At 44.7% G+C, this 23,758-nt stretch overlaps 2 protein-coding genes across 2 annotated transcripts in view; one reads left to right on the top strand and one right to left on the bottom strand.

Moving 5' to 3' along the window:
* Nucleotides 1-23,758, top strand: part of LOC107076098 (butyrophilin subfamily 1 member A1-like) — a 244,514-nt gene that overhangs the window by 105,546 nt on the left and 115,210 nt on the right. The gene's annotated exons all lie outside the window — the stretch shown is intronic.
* LOC138238057 (butyrophilin subfamily 1 member A1-like) overlaps nt 2,992-23,758 on the bottom strand; it is a 51,723-nt gene continuing 30,956 nt past the window's right edge. Inside the window, exons 11-13 of the mRNA XM_069187887.1 lie at nt 6,274-6,300; nt 5,632-5,658; nt 2,992-3,827 (exon numbers count right to left, since the gene is read on the bottom strand). Coding sequence (XP_069043988.1) covers nt 3,283-3,827; nt 5,632-5,658; nt 6,274-6,300 — 599 coding nt within the window. The 3' untranslated portion in view covers nt 2,992-3,282. The remainder of the gene's footprint in view (nt 3,828-5,631; nt 5,659-6,273; nt 6,301-23,758) is intronic.

Raw genomic sequence — 23,758 nt, 5'->3', positions numbered from 1 at the left:
AGGAACCGGTGTTATTCTAACACAGCTGCTGGGTAGCTGGATCATGACTGGGGGTGTACTCTGGATGCTGTACTCTCATATCAAGATGTACTCCGGGTAGCACAAATGGGTCAAAGGTAGCATGTCAAAAGAAAGGATGTGACTTCTTCCCAAATATCTGCCAACTACAGAGGTATCAGATATGTGAACTTCCTGATGTGTGATGCCTACTACCTTGGTTATACGTGCTCCAGGTGTTGCAATAAGCTAAGTGATGTATAACAACGTCTCAGGACCTCCTGACCTTCAAAAAGGGGGGATATGTAGCAGCAAGGCTTATTAAAAATACAGGAATTAAGTTTGCTGCTCCCTTGCCAGTCTCTCTCTTCCTCATCTCAGTGGTGCTGGGTACAGAGAGGCCATTCCATTTGGTTCACATTTAAGGTGTTTTTCAAACTGATAGAGTGTTCTGATAAGGAACAACTTCCAAAGCTGAGACACATTAGCCACCCTAATAAATGGTCATCTCTGGCACCTTACTGTCTGGGAGACTCATCCCAGGTTGTTTACAACCCTAATGTCAGAGAGCATGGTTACACATCCTCCATCTTGATCAGCCAATCAGGAACTGGTAGGGCAGGGTAATCCCACGTGGGTCTCAAATGCCCGAGGAACTTTCAACCAATGTTGAAAGTTCCTCCAGGTAAAACAGGCAGCACAGGGCTCCTCCGGGCTCCTCCTGGACATTCTCAGACTCATCTCGGACAATCACATGACGGCCAGTGTGTCCGAGTGCCAGGACTTTACTTTGTTCTAAGAGTCGAGAACGGAGGTTGCCAGCGTGTAACCAAAGGATCCACACGAGGTTAGCATCAGCAGCAAGCCTCGTGAACCCACCACAAATGCTCACCTGATCAACAAGTGAACTACGGCCGGAACTGTGGACAGCTGAATCTCAGGATTCAGGGCTAGCACTACTTCAGGAATGAACCGGTCTTCTTCCCGTCTAAAGAGTGTAACTTGCTTAGACCCGCAGTCACTTCTCATGTGCACAAACATTGCTAGTTCAGCCAGGACAGACTAGACAGTTTTCAGAGAATCACTGCCTGCGCCACAGCAGGAATCTCTCCCTACTTCTCCCCCACCTCACACTGAACCAGGACTGCCTGGCACCGGGCAGAGGATGCCGATTGGACTCATCAACAGCCTGCCGCTGTTCCCTTGTGTCTGTGGGAGATCCTAATCCACACAGATTGGATGAGTATTCAACATTCTGCATTACAGCTCGAGAATTCAGTTGTTACCTCAACCCCAGTTGATATATTTAATTCCTTTGAGTGATGTACTTGCCTTTGAGTATCTAGTGTAGAAATTGTAATCAAAGTTCATGAACGAAACAGTATAAATGAATGGTATACTAAATGTATGTCCCTCTTGGTATTTGTAACTCTTTATTATTGAATATATACTTTTTGTATTCTGCTTACGCTCACTATAAGATCTGTTATGTTTATATGCACATTTTAGATGTTAATAAATGTATTGTCATGTATTAGTATCCGTGTGTGTGCGTTGCTGAGTTATCCCGCAAGGTCAGTTTTCTAATAGCCAACAAAGAATCATTTTGGGACTTACTGCTACAATTAATAATTGTCCCAGAAAATGCACAAAACCCCTACAGCAGAAATAACCGGATGAGATCCTACGGTCAGGTCAGGAGGAACTACTGTACACAAAGGGTGGTGGGAGTGTGGAAGAAAATTTGAGAAAGAAAATCTACCAGCAATGGAACAGGGCAGATGGGCAGAATGGTCTCATCTTGTTTGTGACCGGTCTTGTTTTCTTATGAAATTGCACTGAGCTCCCGAGCAGGAGTGCTTTGCACACTTCTCTCAGAAAGCTGGAGACAGAAGCAAACAAGATCTCTTCACACCTTTCAGAATAAAGCTGCACAGGAATCAGATAAGAGTTTGACACGTCAGGACATGTCTGCGATCAGCTGTGCTCGTCTCAAACCGTTCCAGGAGAAAAGAACAGGAGCTGATGGTGTCCGAGGGGCAGTGTGTGTTGTGACAGACAGTCTCTCTCCATGATAGAATCACCCCCACGTCCCAGCCCAGCAGGTGATGTTACAGTGCTAAGAGAAAACCCACATCTTTACTGCCTTCTCATTGGTATCCCAGCACAGTGATTATCAAGTGAGAAATGATCTGGAGTTTCTGCAGGCAGGGCTCAGGCTTATGTTGTAAATATGGCTGGGCGTCTGTGGTTCCTCTGTTTGGAGAAAGAGGCTGTGCCTTTAAGAGAGCTGTGTTACAACAATAAGTGCTGTATCCTGGGAAATGCTCTAATAATGGTTTACGGCACTAGAGAAAGCAGCCGGTTGAATGTTCTGTTCAATTGCAAGAAAGACGCTCCCACAGTAAAGCAGTTCTGTTGGCTATAAACCTGGGTCGACATTTCTTCAGACTTCTTCGCCACGTTTTACAAGCCCACGTTTCTGTTCTTGAAGAAAAAAAACCACCGCTGCCACCAAACAGATGTAAAACCCTGGGCTCGGTTTAGGGTTTTGTTCTTTCATATGAAGGAAAAGAGAGCTTTCACTGGCCGATTATCACTACTTGATTGGGAGCTGCAATTAAGAAAAGACGAGAAAAAAAGAGTAACAGGCACAATGGGTCCACACCGCACTCCCCCCTGGGTCAGAAATCAAATAAAACTGCTCTCACACTAAACAAACCACCACAGTCGATATAAACCCAATAAGCAATAAAATACACAAAACTGAAAATACTGCCGTAAACCCTGTCTAAGAGGAGCCAGGTATTAGACTGGCTGTAGCTGCTCACAGATGTAGCGCTGCCTACAAACTACAACTCCTGTAACCACCCTGAGCCACTTCCTGTCTGCGTCACAGTCCCTATTCCTCCTGGCTGTGGTGACGTCAGCGGGTCCCTCCCCGTTCTGGCAGCTTCACAGTCACCGGCGCGCGCAGGAGAGACTCACACAGGATTTCATTTTTAAAAGTTTATTTTCTCAAAATTAGAAAAAAACACAGCAGGGTTTCCAGAGATATTTACAAGTCAGGAGTACAGCAGGCTGGTAGCGCGTTATCTCGCCTCTCTCGTACATGTTATTTTTCCCCGTTTAAATGTGTTATATTGAATTTAAAAAATAAACACGACACAACATCATCATTTCTGAAATTACTATTATATTTCTGACCTCATCTCACTACCCGTCAGTAAACCCGTCTCCCAGTATGAGCAGTGGACAGAGAGCTGGGAGAGAGTCAGCCTGTGTTCATGAGTCAGTGACGGGTTTAATCTCCACACTGACAGCAGGCAGCAGCTCAAGGTCTTTATACTGATCCCAGGTCCAGAAGACAGGATAGATCTTCTCCCCCTGAGGGAAGACCATGTCAGTGAAAGTGTAGACATGAGCTCTGGACTCCACTGTGTAAAAGGAGACCTTCCTCTCCTCAATATCCACACACACACCCAGCTTCCTGGGCCGCAGACAGAGGGGAAGACGGGTCTCAGGGTCAGTGAGAGCAAAGAAAGGGTGAGACTTCAGACACCAGTAACCCTGCTGGGGAGAGAAGCTGAACTTTCCTTTCTTCTCTGCAGACTCTCTGGTCACTCCTATCCTCCAGTATCGATTCACCTCCACCTCCCAGTAGTGTCTTCCTGAGGTGAAGGCCTCCCTGCTCACGACACAGGACCTGTGATCAAATCTGTGAGGATTGTCAGAGAGATCCTGTTCTTCCTCTCCCAGTCTCACTCTCTTCCCATCCTCAGACAGGCTGAGCCCACAGTGAGCTGTATCAGGGTCCAGAGTCACAACAGCTGGGGAATAAAACACAAACATCACAACAGGCTCCTGCCGATCACAGTCCAACTCAACTCCATCAGACTGTGAAATGTCTTTGTATCCAAACACACCGAGAGAGAAACACAAGTCAATTACTAATGACTGCTCTTCCCTTCCAGAGAAACGACATCTTCTTCACTGTTTCACTAGTATTACACATGGGAGTGATCCCCAATATCCTCTAAATACAAACATTAAACACTTGTTTTAATGACTTTATTAATCCCGTAGGGAAATTGATGAATGCTCGTTTGTTACAGAAAATATATAGATATCATGGAGAAAGCAAAGCCTTACTAAAATATAAGAAAAGCCTTCACACTTACTTTGAAAATCTGAAGAAATATCCAAAGTGTTCAATTTAAAGCAGAAATAACACATCCAGAAACCCAGAGAGAAAAACGAGAGAAACAGAGGCGCTCATACTGACTTCAGACTGCTCGCGCTCACTGTCCGCCTCTCTGATAGGAGACAGCAGCTGTCAATCAGTGAGCTCTGACCACTGACAGACGGGGGGCGGGGCTTATACATGTCTAGAGCGAATGGGGGTTTTAATCGATTCAATTCAAGAAGCTTTATTCGCATGACTAATGAATACTGACTTAATACTCTCCTCATACTAAGTAGGTAAGTATGAACTCTTGATATTTAATACTGAGTAAATACTCCCCTTTGCTTGTCTACCTGTCAATCTAGTGAAGATCAAAGAGATTCTTATCAGCTCTTATTTTTTTACTCCTGGATAACAGAAAGGCTGTATAAAAGAGCCCATCTAGTGTAAAATATATAAATATAAATAGATTGGACATGGCCTAGAAAAATAGGTATCTACATGTGCTACATCACTTTTGAAGAAATTAAATGTTTTTGGGGGGGCGGATATTTCTTCCTAGCGTGTGTACTGAGTAAGATATATAGAAATCTGATGTTTCAGACTTGATGTCCAGGTGGTCCCTTGATTTCAGACCCTGAACCAGGCCTGGACTCTCTATCCTGTCCAAGATATTGCAAGATGTTCAGGACACAAACACTCCAGGAGAAAATGACCTTCGAGGAGCTGGGGGTTAAAGAGGCTCAGCTCCTGAAAATACAATATTAACACAGCCAGAAGTAAGAAAAGGTGAGTTTATAATGTTTCTTCCTGCTGACACATCAGCCTGGTTGACATGTGAAGAGAATCAGCCATTTCTCAGACAAGAGAGAGGCCTACAGGCCCCAGAGGAGCCCCTGTACCAGAGTCCCACTGCTGCCTCTCACAAGAGGCTGTGTGTCTGTGTAACTGCAGGGGAAGAGTACTCTCATTATACCACCCTTTAACAGTGTTTCTCCTCAGGATTTGAATGGCCTGTTATTATGAGACTGGCTCTGCTCCTGATTCCTCCTGATATTCCACAGTTATTCCCAAATCCAGGGTCACTGGCTCTGCCACATTCAGCCTGTAGACCCTCAGTCAGGAGTGAGCAGAGACCAGAGCACATGGCCTTCAGGGAAAATGAGTTTTCTACACTGTCAGTCCCTCCAGGAGAGACTCATACTGGCCATTAGACTGAAACACAGGAAGGAGATAGAAATTCCCAACATGAATCTTTGATTGATCTTCACAGCCCACATGTAGGATTTAACAGAAACATGAGATTGAAATACTGTACATCTCCTTCTTTTTACACACCATGAATGACCATCTAACAGTAAAGAGACCTTCCGGATTCAAGAACTCAATGACCCCAGACACTAGGGCTTGAAATAGCATCACTCTCATCAAAGACGAGACAGACTTACCTGCAGCACTGCACAGCCACTGCCATTCTGAAACACAGAGATACAGACACTGTTAATCCCAGTCACACACTGGAACACAGAGATACAGACACTGTTGATCACAGACACACTGGAACACAGAGACACAGACACTGTTAATCACAGACACACACTGGGCTCCATAATCGAGACAGAGGTGCACTACAGTTTTCATTATGAACCTCAAAGTACCAAAATTCAGGGGGTCAGAGGTAATGAAATTCACTGGAGACCACTAATGTTCTCTTGAACTGGTTTCTTTCAAGAGACTAAAAGTTACAATTTCAAGAGAACTTCAGACATACTGTATCAGTATTAAAAATCAGAAGCTCAGCTTCATTCACACTGAAACCAGTGTGAAACCTCCTCTTTATTGCTCATGTTTTAAGAATTGAAAAAATACATTAATAATATAGAAATATTTGAGAATGGACTTCTGTGATGTGTTATTTTTATGATACATTGTTAGTGTTGCCCAGGTATTCCTGATCCAACAGAATTGCCCTTTAGGGAGCTCCTGCCCCCCAGTTCCCCAGTTTAAATACCCCTCTGTCCTCCACACACACTGACAGGGAGAGAGCTGGAGCCCAGCAGGAGCTGTGACTTTACACACAGTGGACTTACGCAGGTCAGGGATGGGGCTGCCTTCACCTGTACAGAAGAAAGGAGAGGGTCAGTACTGAGCTGTAGTGTCCTGGGGGACACTGTGTCCAGCATAGACAATACTGGGGTTATGGTGATTTTATACCTCAGTCAGTTTGGCACAGACATGACTCCACTGGCTGAATGACAACATGATCACTCTGAGATTCACTGCAGGTTCACATCATATTCCTATGGAAAACCTCATCTCCTTTCAGTTTACACTGATTCTCATTCTCCTTACTCTTTTATCGGTGCCTTTCTTACCAGGAATCAATACTCATTAATATAAGTGCTTAATAGCAGTACTGTGTCTGTATGTTAAACAGGAAACAGACCTACCTGCAGAACTGCACAGCCACTGCCATTCTGAAACACAGAGATACAGACATTGTTAATCCCAGTCAAACACTGGAACAAAGAGCTACAGACGCAGTTAATCCCAGTCACACACTGGAACACAGAGCTACAGACACTGTTAATCACAGTCACACACTGGAGCACAGAGCTACAGACACTGTTAATCACAGACACACACTGGAACACAGAGATACACACACTGTTAATCACAGACACACACTGGAGCACAGAGCTACAGACACTGTTAATCCCAGTCACACACTGGAACAAAGAGCTACAGACGCAGTTAATCCCAGTCACACACTGGAACACAGAGCTACAGACACTGTTAATCACAGTCACACACTGGAGCACAGAGCTACAGACACTGTTAATCACAGACACACACTGGAACACAGAGATACACACACTGTTAATCACAGTCACACACTGGAACACAGAGCTACAGACACTGTTAATTACAGACACACACTGGAGCACAGAGATACAGACACTGTTAATCACAGTCACACTGGTAATAAGATGTCAGTACAGTCAGTGCTGTCATTCAGCAGTTTCACACAGTGTACATACGTGATTTAGGAATAGGAGCTCGCTTCACAGCATCTGCAGAGAGAGAGAGTAGATCTTTATTGTATTAAAGACCTTTCTTGCTTCTTACCTGTTATTATAGCAGAGTTTATCCTACAGTCTGCAGTCAGTTCATTTCAGGATCCCCAGTCTCCACTGCAGTGTGGATCAGAGTGTCAGTGAGTGTGAGCAGCAGTGGCTGGAAGACTGGAGTCTCACTCAATAAGACTGAGCAGCACAAGGCAATAAGACACACAGACACATCACAGGAGACCCTGGAGTCTGGTGCTTGAGCCATTGAGAGATGAGAAATACACAGTCTGCTGTTAACAACAGTGAGGGATATTTCAAATTTAAAGACCAATCATTGATACTGAAAACTGTTAATTGTTCAGTCAGATGAGCGAAAGTGTTGGCAATTCTCACACAGCCTGAGCGACCGGTCCCCACAGTGACCAGTATCACTGCCTGAGATACAGTGATGTCCTGCTCACTGGTCACACTGCCTGATCTCTGGACATCAGCTGGACAGTGAGAGATGACCAGTCACACACCATGAGCACATCTCCACACCAGGCCTGATCCAGGAAGACTGACACACAGACAGTATCAGTCTGACACAGATGGCTTGTCGTCAGTCTTCAGATCCCTATTCACATTGTTGTACAGCAATTTCTCTGTAGCTTCTATTGCTTTTGTTCGTCTTCAACTAATCAAATATCTGTGTGTATTACTGACGAAAGTAAAAGAAGGATACACTTCAGTGTAATATAGTTCATTACAGTAGAGTACAGTAAACTGCAGAACAACACTGCACTAAAATATAATTAATTTGCATTTGTATTTGTAGATCTTTGATCTTGCAGACACAGTAGATCACTTACCCAGTTCTGCGAGGAGGACAGGAATGGCTGGAAATAATAAGACATGATTTAGACCATCTGATGACACTCTAATTGGTTTAAGTTTTCAATTTCAAAATGGCAGTTAATTGCTCCTTCCATAAATAAACTGTCAATTATAAGAAAAGTGTTGATAAACAAGTTGTTCTACATGGACCTTGTATCATAATAACATACAGTACAATTCAGTTAGAAAACTGGTGCAGGAACATTTACACAGAGGAGATCACTACAGGACACAGCACAGTACAGAGAGTCTGGCTGATTTACTCACCATTGAGTTTCTCCTGCCCTGTAAAGAAAAAAAAAACATTAGCCATGTTTTCTCTAACAAATATTCTATATTTCACTGAACAAAAGAACATACAGTAAGAGACAGAATCCTTGCAGGTTGTTCTGCCTGTCTAACCATACGCTTAACAGTAATTGATCCACAGATCTTATTCAACCCTTTCTGTAGTGAACTTCCACAGAACTCACCCCTCTTACCGCAGTTCTCTCTGATAGATTGGGAAGCCTGTCACTCTCTCCAGGTCATCTGTGATTTCTGTGATAGATTAGCAGGTCTGACACTCTACCATTCATCTGTAATTTCCCATTTAAGGGTCCCCACCCTCTCCTGTCACATGATCATGTTTGACCAATGAACAGAGAGCTCATGAATACACTGTTCCAGACTGAGGGAAAGTCCCTGCCATCAGGTAGTGGAATAGACAGGAATAATAATACAAATAATAATAATAATTGCTTAGACTTATATAGCTCTTTTCTGGACACTCCACTCAAAGCGCTTTACAGGTTATGGGGACTCACCTCTACCACCACCAGTGTGAAGCCCCACCTGGATGATGTGACGGCAGCCATAGTGAGCCAGAGTGCTCACCACACATCAGCTATTAATGGGGTGGAGAGCAAAGTAATGAAGCCAGTTCATAGATGGGGATTAGGAGGCCATGATTGGTAAGGGCCAATGGGAAATTTGGCCAGGAAGGGTTGGGGGTCTTTGAATGGGCTTGACTATGGTGACAAAGATAGATACTCTGGAATCAGAGGACTGCACGGCTCTGTAAGTGAATCCTTAAACTACTGCAGCTGTGTGTGGTTGTCAAATCTTGTTCTAATATTAAAATGTAAAAATTGATTTACCTGTTAGTGCCTTTCTGCATTAATCACACAGTACAGTAGCAATAAACAATCTCATGAAACACAATGATTACGCACAACTCTGCACAAACTACTGTACAGTGTTTCACAATATTGTGTAACACTAACAGAAATATTTTTATTTCATAGAGTACACAGAATTCTTAGTGTACAGTATAAATAGACATCAGAAAAAAGTTAATTTTATTTTACGTGTTGCTTATTAAAAATATACTATACACAGAGGGTTTAAGAACATATTGTACTGTAATTTATAGCAATTGTAACAATCCTGGAGCCTGAGCACCTGACCTTCATCGTCCAGCTTGCCCTCTCCTCTCTATAAACAGAGTCCAGTTTCCTCTCTCTGTCTGTCTGGCCATCACTCTCTCCCTCTTTATCTTCTTCCTTCCTGTCCTATCTGAGTGACCAGCACGCCTGTGTCCCTAACAAGGACAAGAAGCCAGTTCACTGCACTCCCAGTCTCCTGCCTCTCTCGTCTTCCTGTGCAGAGGGAAACTACAGAGAATCACTACAACATATTGTAGTTTCAAGACGTGTGATCATCAGGCTAAGGAGGAAGAACAGATTAAATGAAGCCGTTTTCACAAGTGTCACCTGTTGATCTGTTTTGAGCAGCGAAGGGATGATTGTGGCTCACTGGTATAATGCAGTGAGCTTACCGTTATCTCAGGGTTTGATGAGCATTATAGATGTTTGTATTATTATAGATGGCTGCATCTGCAGCTCTCCTGGAGGGCAGGTCTTTATCAAGACCAGGCAGAGGAAGATGCTCTGGCTTTTGAGCTAAAAGGTTTAGTTTTTTAGTTCCCACTGGCTGCATTGTAAATTGTCAGTTGTTATCAAGAGGAATGTCCTGAGCTGCTCATACACAGAGGAATTTTAAATCCTTCCTGACACAGACATTCAGACACACGTGTCTATATATAATGAGCACATACTGTCCATTCTTCTCCACTGGATCACCAGAAGTACTGATGCTGCTACAGTAACAGCTGCTGTTAGGAAGAGAGTCACCATCCATCCAGAGGGAACAGGGAAATAGTCTCCTGGAAAACAGAATAAATTAAGAATAAATTAGATAAATCTAGTGTCATTCTGTAGCGTTGCCATGGCAGTGAACCTCTCCCCTTCTCTCCTGTCAATCAGTGCTGGTTGCCATGGATAAACAATAAAACAGGAGACCTGGATCACCTGGGCAGAGTCTGATTGTGCCTGTGTAGGAGATGTGGGCTTTTAATTTACTGTTGATTCCTATTTCATTGTAAATTGCAAGAGTACTTGACAACTTTTAAGAGCCAATCATACATTATAATTTACATTCTCCACACCCCGATTCTAAATATATAAAATACAATTTATTGATAAAACACCAACACACATAACAAGCAAAAAATGTATTAGAATATACTGTATGTCACAATAGTCAGTAACAGACTAGTTGAATAGATGATCGAACCCTATGCAGTGCTAAAAGGAATCGGGTCAGACTTCCAAGGGACGAAAGACAAAGTTCAAGGTCGGGAATCCAGAGGTCTAAACAAATCCGAAAGACGCGAGGCAGAGGCGGAGTCGAAGTCGGAGGCAGAGCAGGATCGGGAGTCCAGAGGTCGAAGCAGCAAGGTAACCAAATCCAAGAGACGGGGCAGAGACGGAGTTGTGGTTGAAGGCAGAGCAGGGTCGGTATCCAGTAAATAGTAAAGAAGAGAAAGGCGAGGACTAACTCTTCAGTGAGCGAGGATTGAACAGAGTGAATGGGTTTATATGCGAAAACAGGAAGTGCGGGGCTAATTGCTAACAGCGAAGCAGGTTTGTACGCCGGGAGGTGTACGCGGGAGTGTGGTTCGCGACACTGTATCTGCTGTGGATCTGCTGTGATACAAAAGACTAATTGTTCACTCAGGGATATCAAAGATCAGAGACCAAGACGTTATTGGTTACCTTCTAGATTTTATCAGTCTCATATAATCAATTTACAACATTACACACTACAGAAAGCACACTGACAGGTTGCATCACAGTGTGGTATGGCAACTGAGGTACCGCTGACCGCAGAGCCCTACAGCGGGTGGTGAAAACTGCCCAGTCCATCACTGGGGTTGCCCTCCCATCTATACAGGACATTGATGACAGACGGTGCTCGAGGAAAGCTCTGAGCATCATCAAAGACCCCCACACACCCCACCTACAGACTGTACGACCCTCTACCATCTGGAAAACAGTACAGGAGCATCCAGGCCTGGACTACCAGAGTCGGAGACAGTTTTTCCCTCGCACTGTCAAACTGTTAAACTCCCAGCCTCTCTCATCTACAATCTGAACCCTTATGGTGCCTTCTCTCTTTATCAAAACTCAAACACACATTGAAATCTATCTCTACCTCACAGGTCAAGAAGTTAACTCCCCATAATTTTCTATCCTTTATTTCATTCTGTTGACGTATGATTTTGCACATTGCCTGTTGTCTGTGTCTTTCTTTTCTTGCAACATTGTATTGTACTACTTAGCAACTGCAGTATTAACCTTATTCTTTCTGTTACAACAGACTGCAAGGTACACAGATGAGAAGAACTAGGCTCATCCTGGCTATAGCCTGGTTCTGAAAGTGTTTGATTATTCTGGATGTTGTAAAGAGTCCATCTGTCATTGAGGTGAAAATAACAGTGGGTTTGTGGACACAAGATCTCTTCTGTTTCAGATAGATGATCACGGGGAGAAGTCTGTACTCCACTGAGTCACTTTCTTGACTTGGTGAAAAGTTAAGGTCCTGACTCAGACTGCTGGCAGACATGTGGTTATAAAGGTCAGAAGACCAGTTCAGATGGAGAGATTCAAAGTCAGTGAGTTAACCAGTGAAAATGAACTGGCTTCTTGTTTTTAAGGTGGGAATTGGCTGAGATGCTATCAGATACCCACCCTGAAGACCCCCAATTAGTGAATCTTGCTTAGGGTGATGAGCAATAACCTTGGACCTGTGGAAAAGACAGACTCACTGGAGCCCATCTGCTCTCGGCTGTGGACTCAGTTTGCTCTTTGACCTCAGATTCTGATTCTCCCATGTTTCCTGGATATATATTACTGGACCACGACCCTGGACTGTGTCTGCCTGCCTGTCCCCACTCCTGTGTGTTTACTGCACACACCACACCGCCTGTCCTCACTCCTGTGTGTTTACTGCACACACCACACCGCCTGTCCCCACTCCTGTGTGTTTACTGCACACACCACACTGCCTGTCCTCACTCCTGTGTGTTTACTGCACACACTGCACTGCCTGTCCTCACTCCTGTGTGTTTACTGCACACACCACACCGCCTGTCCTCACTCCTGTGTGTTTACTGCACACACCGCGCCGCCTGTCCCCACTCCTGTGTGTTTACTGCACACACTGCACTGCCTGTCCTCACTCCTGTGTGTTTACTGCACACACCACACCGCCTGTCCCCACTCCTGTGTGTTTACTGCACACACCACACCGCCTGTCCTCACTCCTGTGTGTTTACTGCACACACCACACCGCCTGTCCTCACTCCTGTGTGTTTACTGCACACACCACACCGCCTGTCCTCACTCCTGTGTGTTTACTGCACACACCACACTGCCTGTCCCCTCTCCTGTGTGTTTACTGCACACACCACACCGCCTGTCCCCACTCCTGTGTGTTTACTGCACACACTGCACTGCCTGTCCCCACTCCTGTGTGTTTACTGCACACACCACACCGCCTGATCTCACTCCTGTGTGTTTACTGCACACACCACACTGCCTGTCCCCACTCCTGTGTGTTTACTGCACACACCACACCGCCTGTCCTCACTCCTGTGTGTTTACTGCACACACCACACCGCCTGTCCTCACTCCTGTGTGTTTACTGCACACACTACACTGCCTGTTCTCACTCCTGTGTGTTTACTGCACACACCACACCGCCTGTCCTCACTCCTGTGTGTTTACTGCACACACCACACTGCCTGTCCCCACTCCTGTGTGTTTACTGCACACACCACACCGCCTGTCCTCACTCCTGTGTGTTTACTGCACACACCACACTGCCTGTCCCCACTCCTGTGTGTTTACTGCACACACCACACTGCCTGTCCTCACTCCTGTGTGTTTACTGCACACACCACACCGCCTGTCCCCTCTCCAGTCTGCTCCCCTCCTGCACTCGGGTTCACTTCACCCCCACAGACCGCTGCTCAGCTCCTCCTTCAGTGACATCACATGTAGTACGAAGTTAGTTATCAAGTGTAAGAGGGCCAGAGGAAGGGTAATCCAGGACAGGTATTTTAGGAACGATCTGCTCACTATCCTTGACTTAGACCTGACCAAGATGGCCGCTAAGAGAAACCAGCTGACCCGCAGATGGAAAGGACTCGGTCTGAAAGACAACGAGACGCAGGTGGGTCTCATCAGGATACAAAATATATATGGCCTGGAAACAGTGAACCGGCGCGGTTTGGAGGAGATCGTGGAATTTTGGTTGGTGTGGAAAAAGAGTTAAGGACCACGGATTTACGGAATAAATAAAGGATAACGGCATACGGTTAGTGATTTGGACTCGGCCCAGATTTGTGAGACTTTACGGACTTCTGGAACACAGACTGAATACGGATAGAGAAAATGGATTGCGGACTGGCTTGGAAGACAGACGAATGGAAGAACAGGAGAAAACTTCTCGAAAATAAGAGAAGAGGGTGTGGTGTGAGTACTTTCATAACTATTACATAAACCTATTCCTCCCCGGGGCACCACACAAGATACTTTTATTATGTATTAAATATTTCTAGAAGTATGTATATGATCCAATGAGTTTTCAGTCCTTTCAGAATAATTCTCTAGTGCAAGATGTGCTCAGTGGCTCAAGTGTGTTATATCCTGGGTGTGTGTTATACCTCAGCTGTGTTGCAGGTGAGCTCTGGTGTTCATGTTTAATACTCACTGGGTATGTGGAGCTGAGATCCCCAGTCTGTCTCAGGAAGAGCACTTCTCACCAGGCAGGAGAAGATGTTGGACTCCTGTTTGACTGGGATGTAGCTGCTGACACTGAGGAGCCCCTGACTGTCCGTGTCCACTGTGGGGGGCTGTGATGTCACCTCGTTTCCATCCCTGTCTGTCCAGATCACTGCAGGTTGAGGGAACCAGCCCTCTGATCTGCACAGCAGCTGGGCCTGATCTCCTCCAGGGGAGTGGAGAGACACTGAGGGCAGGGAGCCCAGGGCTGTGGGTTCAACACAACAGGAGACATTTCACAGCTGTGTTGTGTAGTGCCATGCTGAACTGTGTTGTGTTGTGTTGTGTTGTGTTGATGATGAGATACACTAGTGTTGTCAAATTGTGTTGCTGCTCTTCTGGAAGCTGACGTGAGCCAAGACACTGAGTGTATTAATGTGAGGACTAAGCTGACATCACAACACAGGAACCTCAGTGCTCTCTCATGTCCCTGCCTGTACAGAAACTCTGTGTAGTGTAATGTTGTGCTGTGTTATCTAGAGTTGTATTGTGTTGTGTAGTATAGTGTGGTTCTTCTCAACACTCTGAGTTCTTTAATTTACTGCGATTTTATCCATCTGTGATCTTTGTGGCTTTCTTCCTGTATGGAAAAACATTACAATTGAAAATTCAGCTGTCTGAAGTCAGTCATTATTAAGGACTCAGTTCACTGCTGCTTTTTCAGTGTTTTACAATACATTTATAACTGTTCCCACTGTGATTTGATGTGAATTAAAGAACCTGTTAAGTTGTTCACTTCAGTTTTATCCAGTGTATTGTTGTGTAGCTGGACTATTGTGTAAAATTAAAACCTGTACTTAATTTGAAGGTATTAACAGTATCTAAAATAATCTCCTTTAGCAAAGACAAATTATATTAGTATCAGAGGATTTCTCACACCCTGAAAATGTAAGAAAAAATCTTTAATATACACTGATGCTTATTTGGAAACAATGAAACATGTATGTATTAATTTATATTTAATATATACATATTATTTCACAGTCCAGATCAAATTGAGCTGTGTCCAATACATCAGTACTATTGTCATTATTTAATATATTGTAACACATGTAGCCGACATTACAGATTGTGTGACGTCACCGCCCTTCCCTGTGGATAGCAGGGTCCTCAGCTAGCGGGCTGGGGGGAGATCTCCCTTCAGCTCAGCTGGCTGGTTCCCTGTAGAGTGATGCCGGCGGCCTGGGTTCAAGTCCACAACAGTGGGAGAACGACCTGAGGCAGCAGCAGCGAGGGTGCATACCCACGTGAACCCGAAAGCGCTACAGTATTAATATTCATCATTACTGTGTAAGTGCTCATTTTGACTGTGCAGTGATCAGTGACTCATTAATATAAAAACTGAAAGACACTCACCTCTCACACCCAGGTCAATAACAGTGTTATCCTCCATCAGGTCAGGCCCCACCATACATGTGTACTGTCCATGGTCAGAGCGTCTCACATCTCTCAGTGTTAAAGACACATTGCCTCTGTGGAGCTCCTGCAGGAATAGACCAGCCCTGTCCCTGTAGGCTGGGTTCTGTCTTTGAATGCCCAATACAAACAAGCAAACAGGGTTATGGTAATCCTCTCTGAACCACCTGATCTCTAGGTCCTCAGCACTGCTGGCTGGTGAGAGGTAACAGGTCAGGACAGCATCTTCACCAGGGAAAACAAACACAGGAACAGCTGGACCTCGAACCTGAAACCTCTCTGAAAGAGAAATAGCACAGCTGACATGAGTCTTCAACCTCAACACAGACAAACACTCTGAGACAAACTGTAGACTCATTACTGTCAGAATAAAGCAGAGCAGCTCAGTGACACACAGTGTTTTCTACAAACAGCTCATCACTGATTCAGACCCACATGTGACTGAGGAGCACTGAAGATCAGTGAGTCTCATCTCACCATCTGCTCCTCTTCCTCACACCAGTGTTTCCCAAACTGGGGTCCGGATCTCTCACCCAGGACCCTCAGATCCTCACCTTCACTCACTGATAGAAGAGCTGTGACTGTGTTCAATGAGGGTCTGTTACTCTGCACTGACAGTAGGGGGTTAAATCAGGCTCTTTATCTGTGTCTCTCTCTCAGTTCTCCGGTCCTTTATATACTGAAACAATTCACATACAGAGCCCAGACTGCTGATTAATACTTCCAACACAATCTGAACACATCAACACAGGAGGCACAGTGGGATGTAGCCATGGACCTGAATGATTCCATGTTTTATTCAGCAGAAGAACATCTGTGCACTTGCTCATGATGCCTCCCTGCCTAACGAGCTCAACACTTTCTATGCCCGGTTTGAAGCCAACAACACAGAACCAGTAATCAGAACTGCACCCTCTGCAGCTAACCAGCTGCTCTCACTGTTTGCAGATGAGGTGAGGAAATCTCTGCTTAAAGTGAACACATGCAAGGCTGCAGGACCCGACGGCATTCCCAGTCGCGTCCTCAGAGCCTGCGCCAATCAACTGGCGGGTGGATTCACAGACATTTTCAACATGTCTGTGGCCCAAGCCGTAGTCCCCACCTGCTTCAAGACAACCACCATCATCCCAATACCAAAGAAAACCACAGTGACATGTCTTAATGACTACCGACCGCTGGCACTAACACCTGTCATCATGAAGTGCTTCGAGAGGCTGGTCATGAAGCACATTAAAGACACCATCCCAAACACAGTGGACCCGTACCAGTTTGCCTACCAGTCCAACAGATCCACAGATGACGCAATCTCCATTGCCACACACACGGCCCTATCCCATCTGGACAAAAAGAACACATACACAAGACTACTATTCATTGACTTCACCTCAGCTTTTAACACTATCATCCCAGAGAAACTAGTCAAGAAACTCAGTGCACTGGGTCTCAACACCACCCTCTGCAACTGGATTCGGGACTTTCTGACAGGCAGACCTCAGGCTGTCAGGCTTGGAAACCACACCTCCGGCACACTAACTCTGAACACTGGGGTCCCCCAGGGGTGTGTGCTTAGTCCATTGCTCTACTCCCTCTATACCCACGACTGTAAGGCCAAACACAACACCAGGTAGGTCTGATCACAGACAATGATGAGAGGACCTACAGGGAGGAGGTCAATCTCCTTACAACATGGTGTGATGACAACAACCTCACCCTCAACGTCAGCAAAACCAAGGAGCTAATTGTTGATTTCGGGAAACTGCAAAACGGACATGCCCCTATCCACATCAACGGGACTGAAGTGGAAAGGGTCAGTAACTTTAAATTCCTTGGTGTCCATATCACCGAGGACCTCACATGGTCTCTCAACACCACCTGTCTGATCAAGAAAGCGCAACAGCGCCTGTACTTCCTAAGACAGTTCAAGAAGGCTAAGATATGTCCCCAGATCCTCACTAACTTTTACAGATGCACTACAGAAAGCACACTGACAGGCTGCATCACAGTGTGGTATGGCAACTGAGGTACCGCTGACCGCAGAGCCCTACAGCGGGTGGTGAAAACTGCCCAGTCCATCACTGGGGTTGCCCTCCCATCTATACAGGACATTGATGACAGACGGTGCTCGAGGAAAGCTCTGAGCATCATCAAAGACCCCCACACACCCCACCTACAGACTGTACGACCCTCTACCATCTGGAAAACGGTACCGGAGCATTCAGAGACCCCCGCACTATCAAACTGTTAAACTCCCAGCCTCTCTCACTCTTACCTCACCTCTCACCTGTGATCTGAACCTCACAGTGCCTTCTTCCTTTCTTACCAAAAACCCAAACCCAAACACACATTGAAAATCTACCTCTACCACACATGTCAAAAGCTCACTCCCCATAATTTCTATTCCTTTATTTTATTCTGCTGATGCATATTTTTGCACATAACCTGTTACCTTTTTGTTATTTTGCACATTGCCTGTTGTTGTTTTTTGCACATTGCCTGTTGCTGTTTTTGCACATTGTCTGTTGTTGTTTTTTGCCTGTTGTCTGTCTTTCTTTTGTTACACAATTGTATTGTTGTTGTTGTTGTTGTTGTTTTTTCTCTTTGTACTACTTATGTCAGCTAGCTAAATAGCATTTCGTTATACCATATACCATGTATATGAGTGTAATGACAATAAACTTGAACTTTTTACAACACAAAATAAGATATTCACCAACATCTAGACACACAACCCAGAATGGAGATGAACTACAGGCAAGATCCAGTCAGGCTCCTTCAACAAGTGTCAGTTTTAACATCTCTCCATCTTCCACAGTCACACTTCTGACATGTTGTAATGTCCTGTGTGGTTTGGGTCACTCCAGGACTCCCTCTCTAAGCGATGAATACCTGATGTAGCCAACAACACACTGAGGCACAGACTGGTAGAGAGTGTGAAGCAGCTCTCAGGTCAATAGTGTGACTTGGCACACTGTCATTGACACTGTCTCTGAGTCTGTCAGCTCATCCCACAGGTGCTCAGGGGTCTGATGACAGAGTGACTCTGTGGAGGACATTGATCCCAAACTGAGACACAACATCATGAGCAGAAGAAAGGCTGATGACAAGAACAAACTGTTCAGCCAATAAGTATATACTGAAACACTTCATACACAGAACCCAGATTAAACTGTTGATGAACCCATAAGCAAAGGAGGCACAGCTGTTTGTACTCTACAGGGACCTGAATGGTTCACTGATTTATGCAGAAGTTTATAAAACACAAATTAAGATATTCTGTAACATCTAGACACAGAAGAAAAGCTGATAGCAAGAACAGACTGTTCAGTCCATTAGGAACTTCATTCAGTTGTATCTTTCTACTGACTTGTCCAATAGGTTTCACACACAAGAGAAACTCTTGTCTTTGCTGGGTCAACAACACTGAAGATTCATTTGTATTATCTAGATCTCAGCAGATTTCATCAGCATGTAATCCTCACTTCAAATTGCAAAGCAAGGCTTTGGTTATGGAACTTATTTTTCGAAAACAGTTCTGTCATTCTTATTAGATGAGTCTTGATAGATGAGTCTCCAATAGACCTTCAGCTTTTACAAGCTCAGTTCCTGTCATCGCCTTCAGTGTTTGTTATCAAGTGACTGGTTCCCAGCACTCCCAGCTATCCGTGTCATCAATTAGGAAGACTGTCCTCCCTGCTGACTGTGACACACCTACGACAGGTGACCAGAGCAACAGTATCACAACAGAACCAGTACTGCTGTCCTGCAACAAGCCCTCATCAGCTTTCTGCCTCCTCTTCCACAGGCTTTCAGCACTTCAGGACTCATCTCAGAGCACTGTTGTGATCATTAGGTACTTCTTCCACAATTATAAATGTTATGATTTTTATGCTATGAGCTTCAGGACTTTGATTCTAAGAAATTGTTCTAACATTTTCAACATCAAAGTCTGGGTACCGGTCCGGTTGGTAAAACAACAATAAGAGTCTCACTGTACCTGATCCGGAGACACAGGACTGGTGGAGAAACAGCAGAGTCACAAAGAGCCACTGTGACTGGTCAGACTCCATCTCTGCAATAAAGAAACAATACATTCATAATTAATTCCTTACATATCTATAGCGCTGTTCAAGACACTCCACTCAACAAAGTGCTTTTCAGGTAATGGGGATCCCTTCCACTACTAGCATGTAGCCCCACCTGGATGATGATCACCACACATCAACTCTCAGTATGGTGGATAGAAGAAAAACAGTGACTGGTCAGACTCCATCTCTTGAAGAAAGGAAGTACACTTTACTGAAGCACACTGTCACCACTCACACACTGCTGTCACTCCAATGCACAGCAGCTTCAGATTTGACCTCTGAAACTTCTTCAGCACATAGTTTGGCTCTTGGATCAGTGTCCTTCTGTATCATCTCAGAGCTGATTTAAAAAGCTGTATTGTCTCAGGGCTGTAAGGTGAAGTCTTTTCTCCTGTTTAATCCTCCATCTTATTAACAGTAACTGCTGTTCACTGCTACAGGAACACAGTTCTCTTCCTTCTTTCACTTTACCTGCACAGACCTGTTCTGTCAGCACAGACTCACCCAGCCTGCAGAGCAACACTCCCACTGAGCTGAGTCTGTGTCTGAGCAGTGAACGAGGGCAGAAGAGCAGGTCGGGATAGTTTGAATCCTGTTTTCTCTGTTTAATTGCACACACGGGAAAGAGAGTTGACCTTTTTAGTTATGTGAATGTTGTAATGGATTTTTAGGCGCCTGAACACATGAAGGTAATCTTGCCACATCTTGTGTGACTCTCTTCTGACAGCTCCTGCTCACACAGATCTGTCCTGCCTTTAGAACAGCCCCTAAAAGGTTCTGTTCACTCCCTGTCACACTGGGAGACAGTGTAGTGCGGAAAACAGGGACACTCAGAGCTCTTTTTGAGAGACTGTGTCAGGTCTCACCTACAAAGTGAACTGCAGACCTGATTCGTGTGCAAAGAGCACGAAGACAGTACAAGTGTACAGGAGCGAGGGACAGATCAGGGTGGTATCAGTATCAGTCCAGCTGTGTGTTTCTCGTTCATGACTGAACTCTGTTGATCATGCCGAACAATCTCTCTTGTCTTTCAGGTCAGTTTTCACATACAGGATTTTTAATAATGAAATTAACATGTGCCAATAAAAGAAAAGGGTTTAATTTTACATACCAAAGTTATATTCATTGTGCTCAATTAATGAACATTCATCAAAAGCTCTTTCTTTTGTGGCACCATTGAGAATCTTTTCTTTTTCTTTTGATCTGAAAGTGATCACCACTAGAGGCTATAGTAGAATAATGAAACTTGCTCACTTCTCATCGTCTTGACATCAAGGCTTGGGAATCTGTTTTATTGCTGTGCCTTATAAGGGCTGCTATATAAAATGTCCATGCAGATGTCTGAAAACAAGATGCCACTTCTATCTCTCGAGTCAACAACGGAGTTAATCCGCCCTCAGTGCTTTTTGAGCTCCCTTACTTTTTCAAACAGAATAATTGTTAAGCACGAGCCCTCACCGATATTCTATCTGCTCCCAAGGATACAGACAGAGACATCGGTGTTAAGATGCAGCTGGGAAATCAGAGTCGATTACTTTGTTGTGGGCTGTGTCGTTTAGGGAATCCTCAAGGTTGATAATCTGAGCACTTTCCCAGTCAGTGTCGTTACAAATGGAGGCCAAAGACTTAGAGCGTAAGACCCATATTACCCATATTACCCTTCAGAACCAACTCTCCATGATCCAGAAGCAGCTTCGGCACAAACTACCTTCTACTGCAAGAACAGGTAGAGGCATCCCAGAGATTGTGCGAGGAGATGACAGGACAGATGATAGGTCTCACAGTAGCCTCTGAAACTGCAACTCAGGATCAGGTCCAACCTTCTAACATCTTGCAAAAGATGACCCCACAAAGTGATATAGAAGCCTGTCTAAGGGCTTTTGAGAGGATAGCTGAAAGCCTGATTTGGGATCTGGTTCTGTGGACAAATATTGCGTCTCTTTTTCTCTGCAGAGAAGCACAAAAAAGGCATATTATGACAGTGCTGCTTCCTTAAATTATATGTTTTTAGAGATGAAATTCTTGCTTGGGAAGAAGTCACAACCCTGGTCGTTGCACATTTCCATGATTGGTGCTATGATCCCCACAACTCCACTTGTTCCCAAATTTACGATCTAATTTATTTCATTTAAGATGTGGTTAGAACCTGTAAAATTAACCACCAATCAAAAAAGAACAGCTTTTCCTCAATACCTACCTTTGCCACCTGCCGCCAGAGGTTGAACAGACTGTCTGACAGACAGACCCCCAGACAGTCGATGACTTTAGAAGAACACGTCAGCAGTCAAACTCTCCAAAGAACAAAAGTGGACGTCCTCTGTACGTCGAGAGCTGTGCACTGATGGGAGTGCAGCAGGGATGAGGGGAGCAGAGGCTTTCGTTTTAGACAATCTCTGCCCCAGGAGAACTATGACATCCGTCTTCTTGATGTTCCCAGTGCAAGAACAGGCAGGCAAGAAACCGTGGTTGCCTATCATGTGTGCAGAGTTCTGAACTGGTTGTGCCCATAGTCCGTATCTGTAATTGTTTTTTTTAAAAAGAGTAAAAAGGAATGTTTAGTGTGAATGAAAGTGGGAAGTAGATTACACACCTCATAAAAAAGGAGCAAATCACTCAGTATCAGGATATAAAGAACGTTGAGATCCGAGAATAGCTCTGACTGGAGCCCAGTGCGTAAGTACACCCCAGGGCAAAAACAGCAATGGTGAATGGCTGATCCAGGAGGAGGGTCGCTCGTGTTTTCGGTCCTTACCTGTGAACAGTGCGTTGTAAGTCCTCTCTAAAGACTTTGAGAGGCATTTTGATCTGGAGGTACTGTATGCGAAGAGACAAATTCCTAATACAAGAAATTGTATATGGAAAATAAAGTGATCTCTTATCTTATTACCTATACTAACTAAGGTAAAACAAAAAGTTAATTTATGGTAGAACCAAAATTATAATTAAATTATACCTAAAATGTTCATAGGATGGTGTGTGTTTAGCCTGCCGGACAGGCTAGAGAATTAACTAAAGAGACTTGACTAAGCAGATCAAAAGCAACTTAAGTGAGTAGGAAATATAAGAGTGTCTGAAATGTATAAGTATAAATACCAGTATAAATATCACTATGCGATACAGAAGGAAGTGGAGGAGGGAGTGTGACCAGTTATACAAAAAAAACCCTTCTGGAACAGGGAGTAATTCAGAAGACCCATAGCATCAGCAACAGCAACAGCAACAGCAACAGCAACAGCATCAGCATCAGCATCAGCAACAGCAACAGCAACAGCAACAGCAACAGCAACAGCATCAGCATCAGCTTCAGCATCAACATCAGCAACAGCAACAGCCCCAGCTGGCCAGTCGGGAAGGCCAGTGGCGCCTGGCAGTTCACAGTGAATTATAAAGTTGCAAATCAATACATTGACAGAATGGCCCCCCTTGGTCACAAATCACACATGAAAATGTAGTGCTTTTTACTGATCAGTTCTCTCTGGTGCATAAGGGGGGAGTGAAGAGCAGGCTGGGCAGTTATGACAGAATTTGAGTTGCTAACAACTGGAAAGATGTCCCCCACTGCCTCAGCGCAGCAAGTCAGGTGAGAGCACTGACTGAAGCTTGTAAATATGCTAAAGGAAAAACTGTAACTATTTATACTGATTCTAGGTATGCATTTGGTGTATGCCATGACTTTGGGCAACTGTGGAGGAATTGGGATTTCCTCACAGCTGCAGGTACCCCTGTTAAGAATGCAGGGTTGGTCTCTGAACTGTTAGAAGCTTTGCAGCTGCTGACTGAAGTAGCTGTGGTAAAGTGCAAGGGACACAATAAAGAAATATCTTCCATGGCCAGGCGAGTGGCCCTAGGAGTGCAGGAGCCTGAGATCCCTCTGTGACCACTGCTGGTGGAAAAAGAACAGCTACAGGACATTCAAGCTGAGGCCCCCAAAACAGAGAAATGGACATGGTTAGAAAA

Source organism: Lepisosteus oculatus, chromosome 4 (assembly GCF_040954835.1).
Source record: "Lepisosteus oculatus isolate fLepOcu1 chromosome 4, fLepOcu1.hap2, whole genome shotgun sequence".
NCBI classification, from domain to species: Eukaryota; Metazoa; Chordata; class Actinopteri; order Semionotiformes; family Lepisosteidae; genus Lepisosteus; species Lepisosteus oculatus.
Note: the sequence above shows the minus strand (reverse complement) of the source record. Positions and strands in the feature narration are given on the sequence as shown.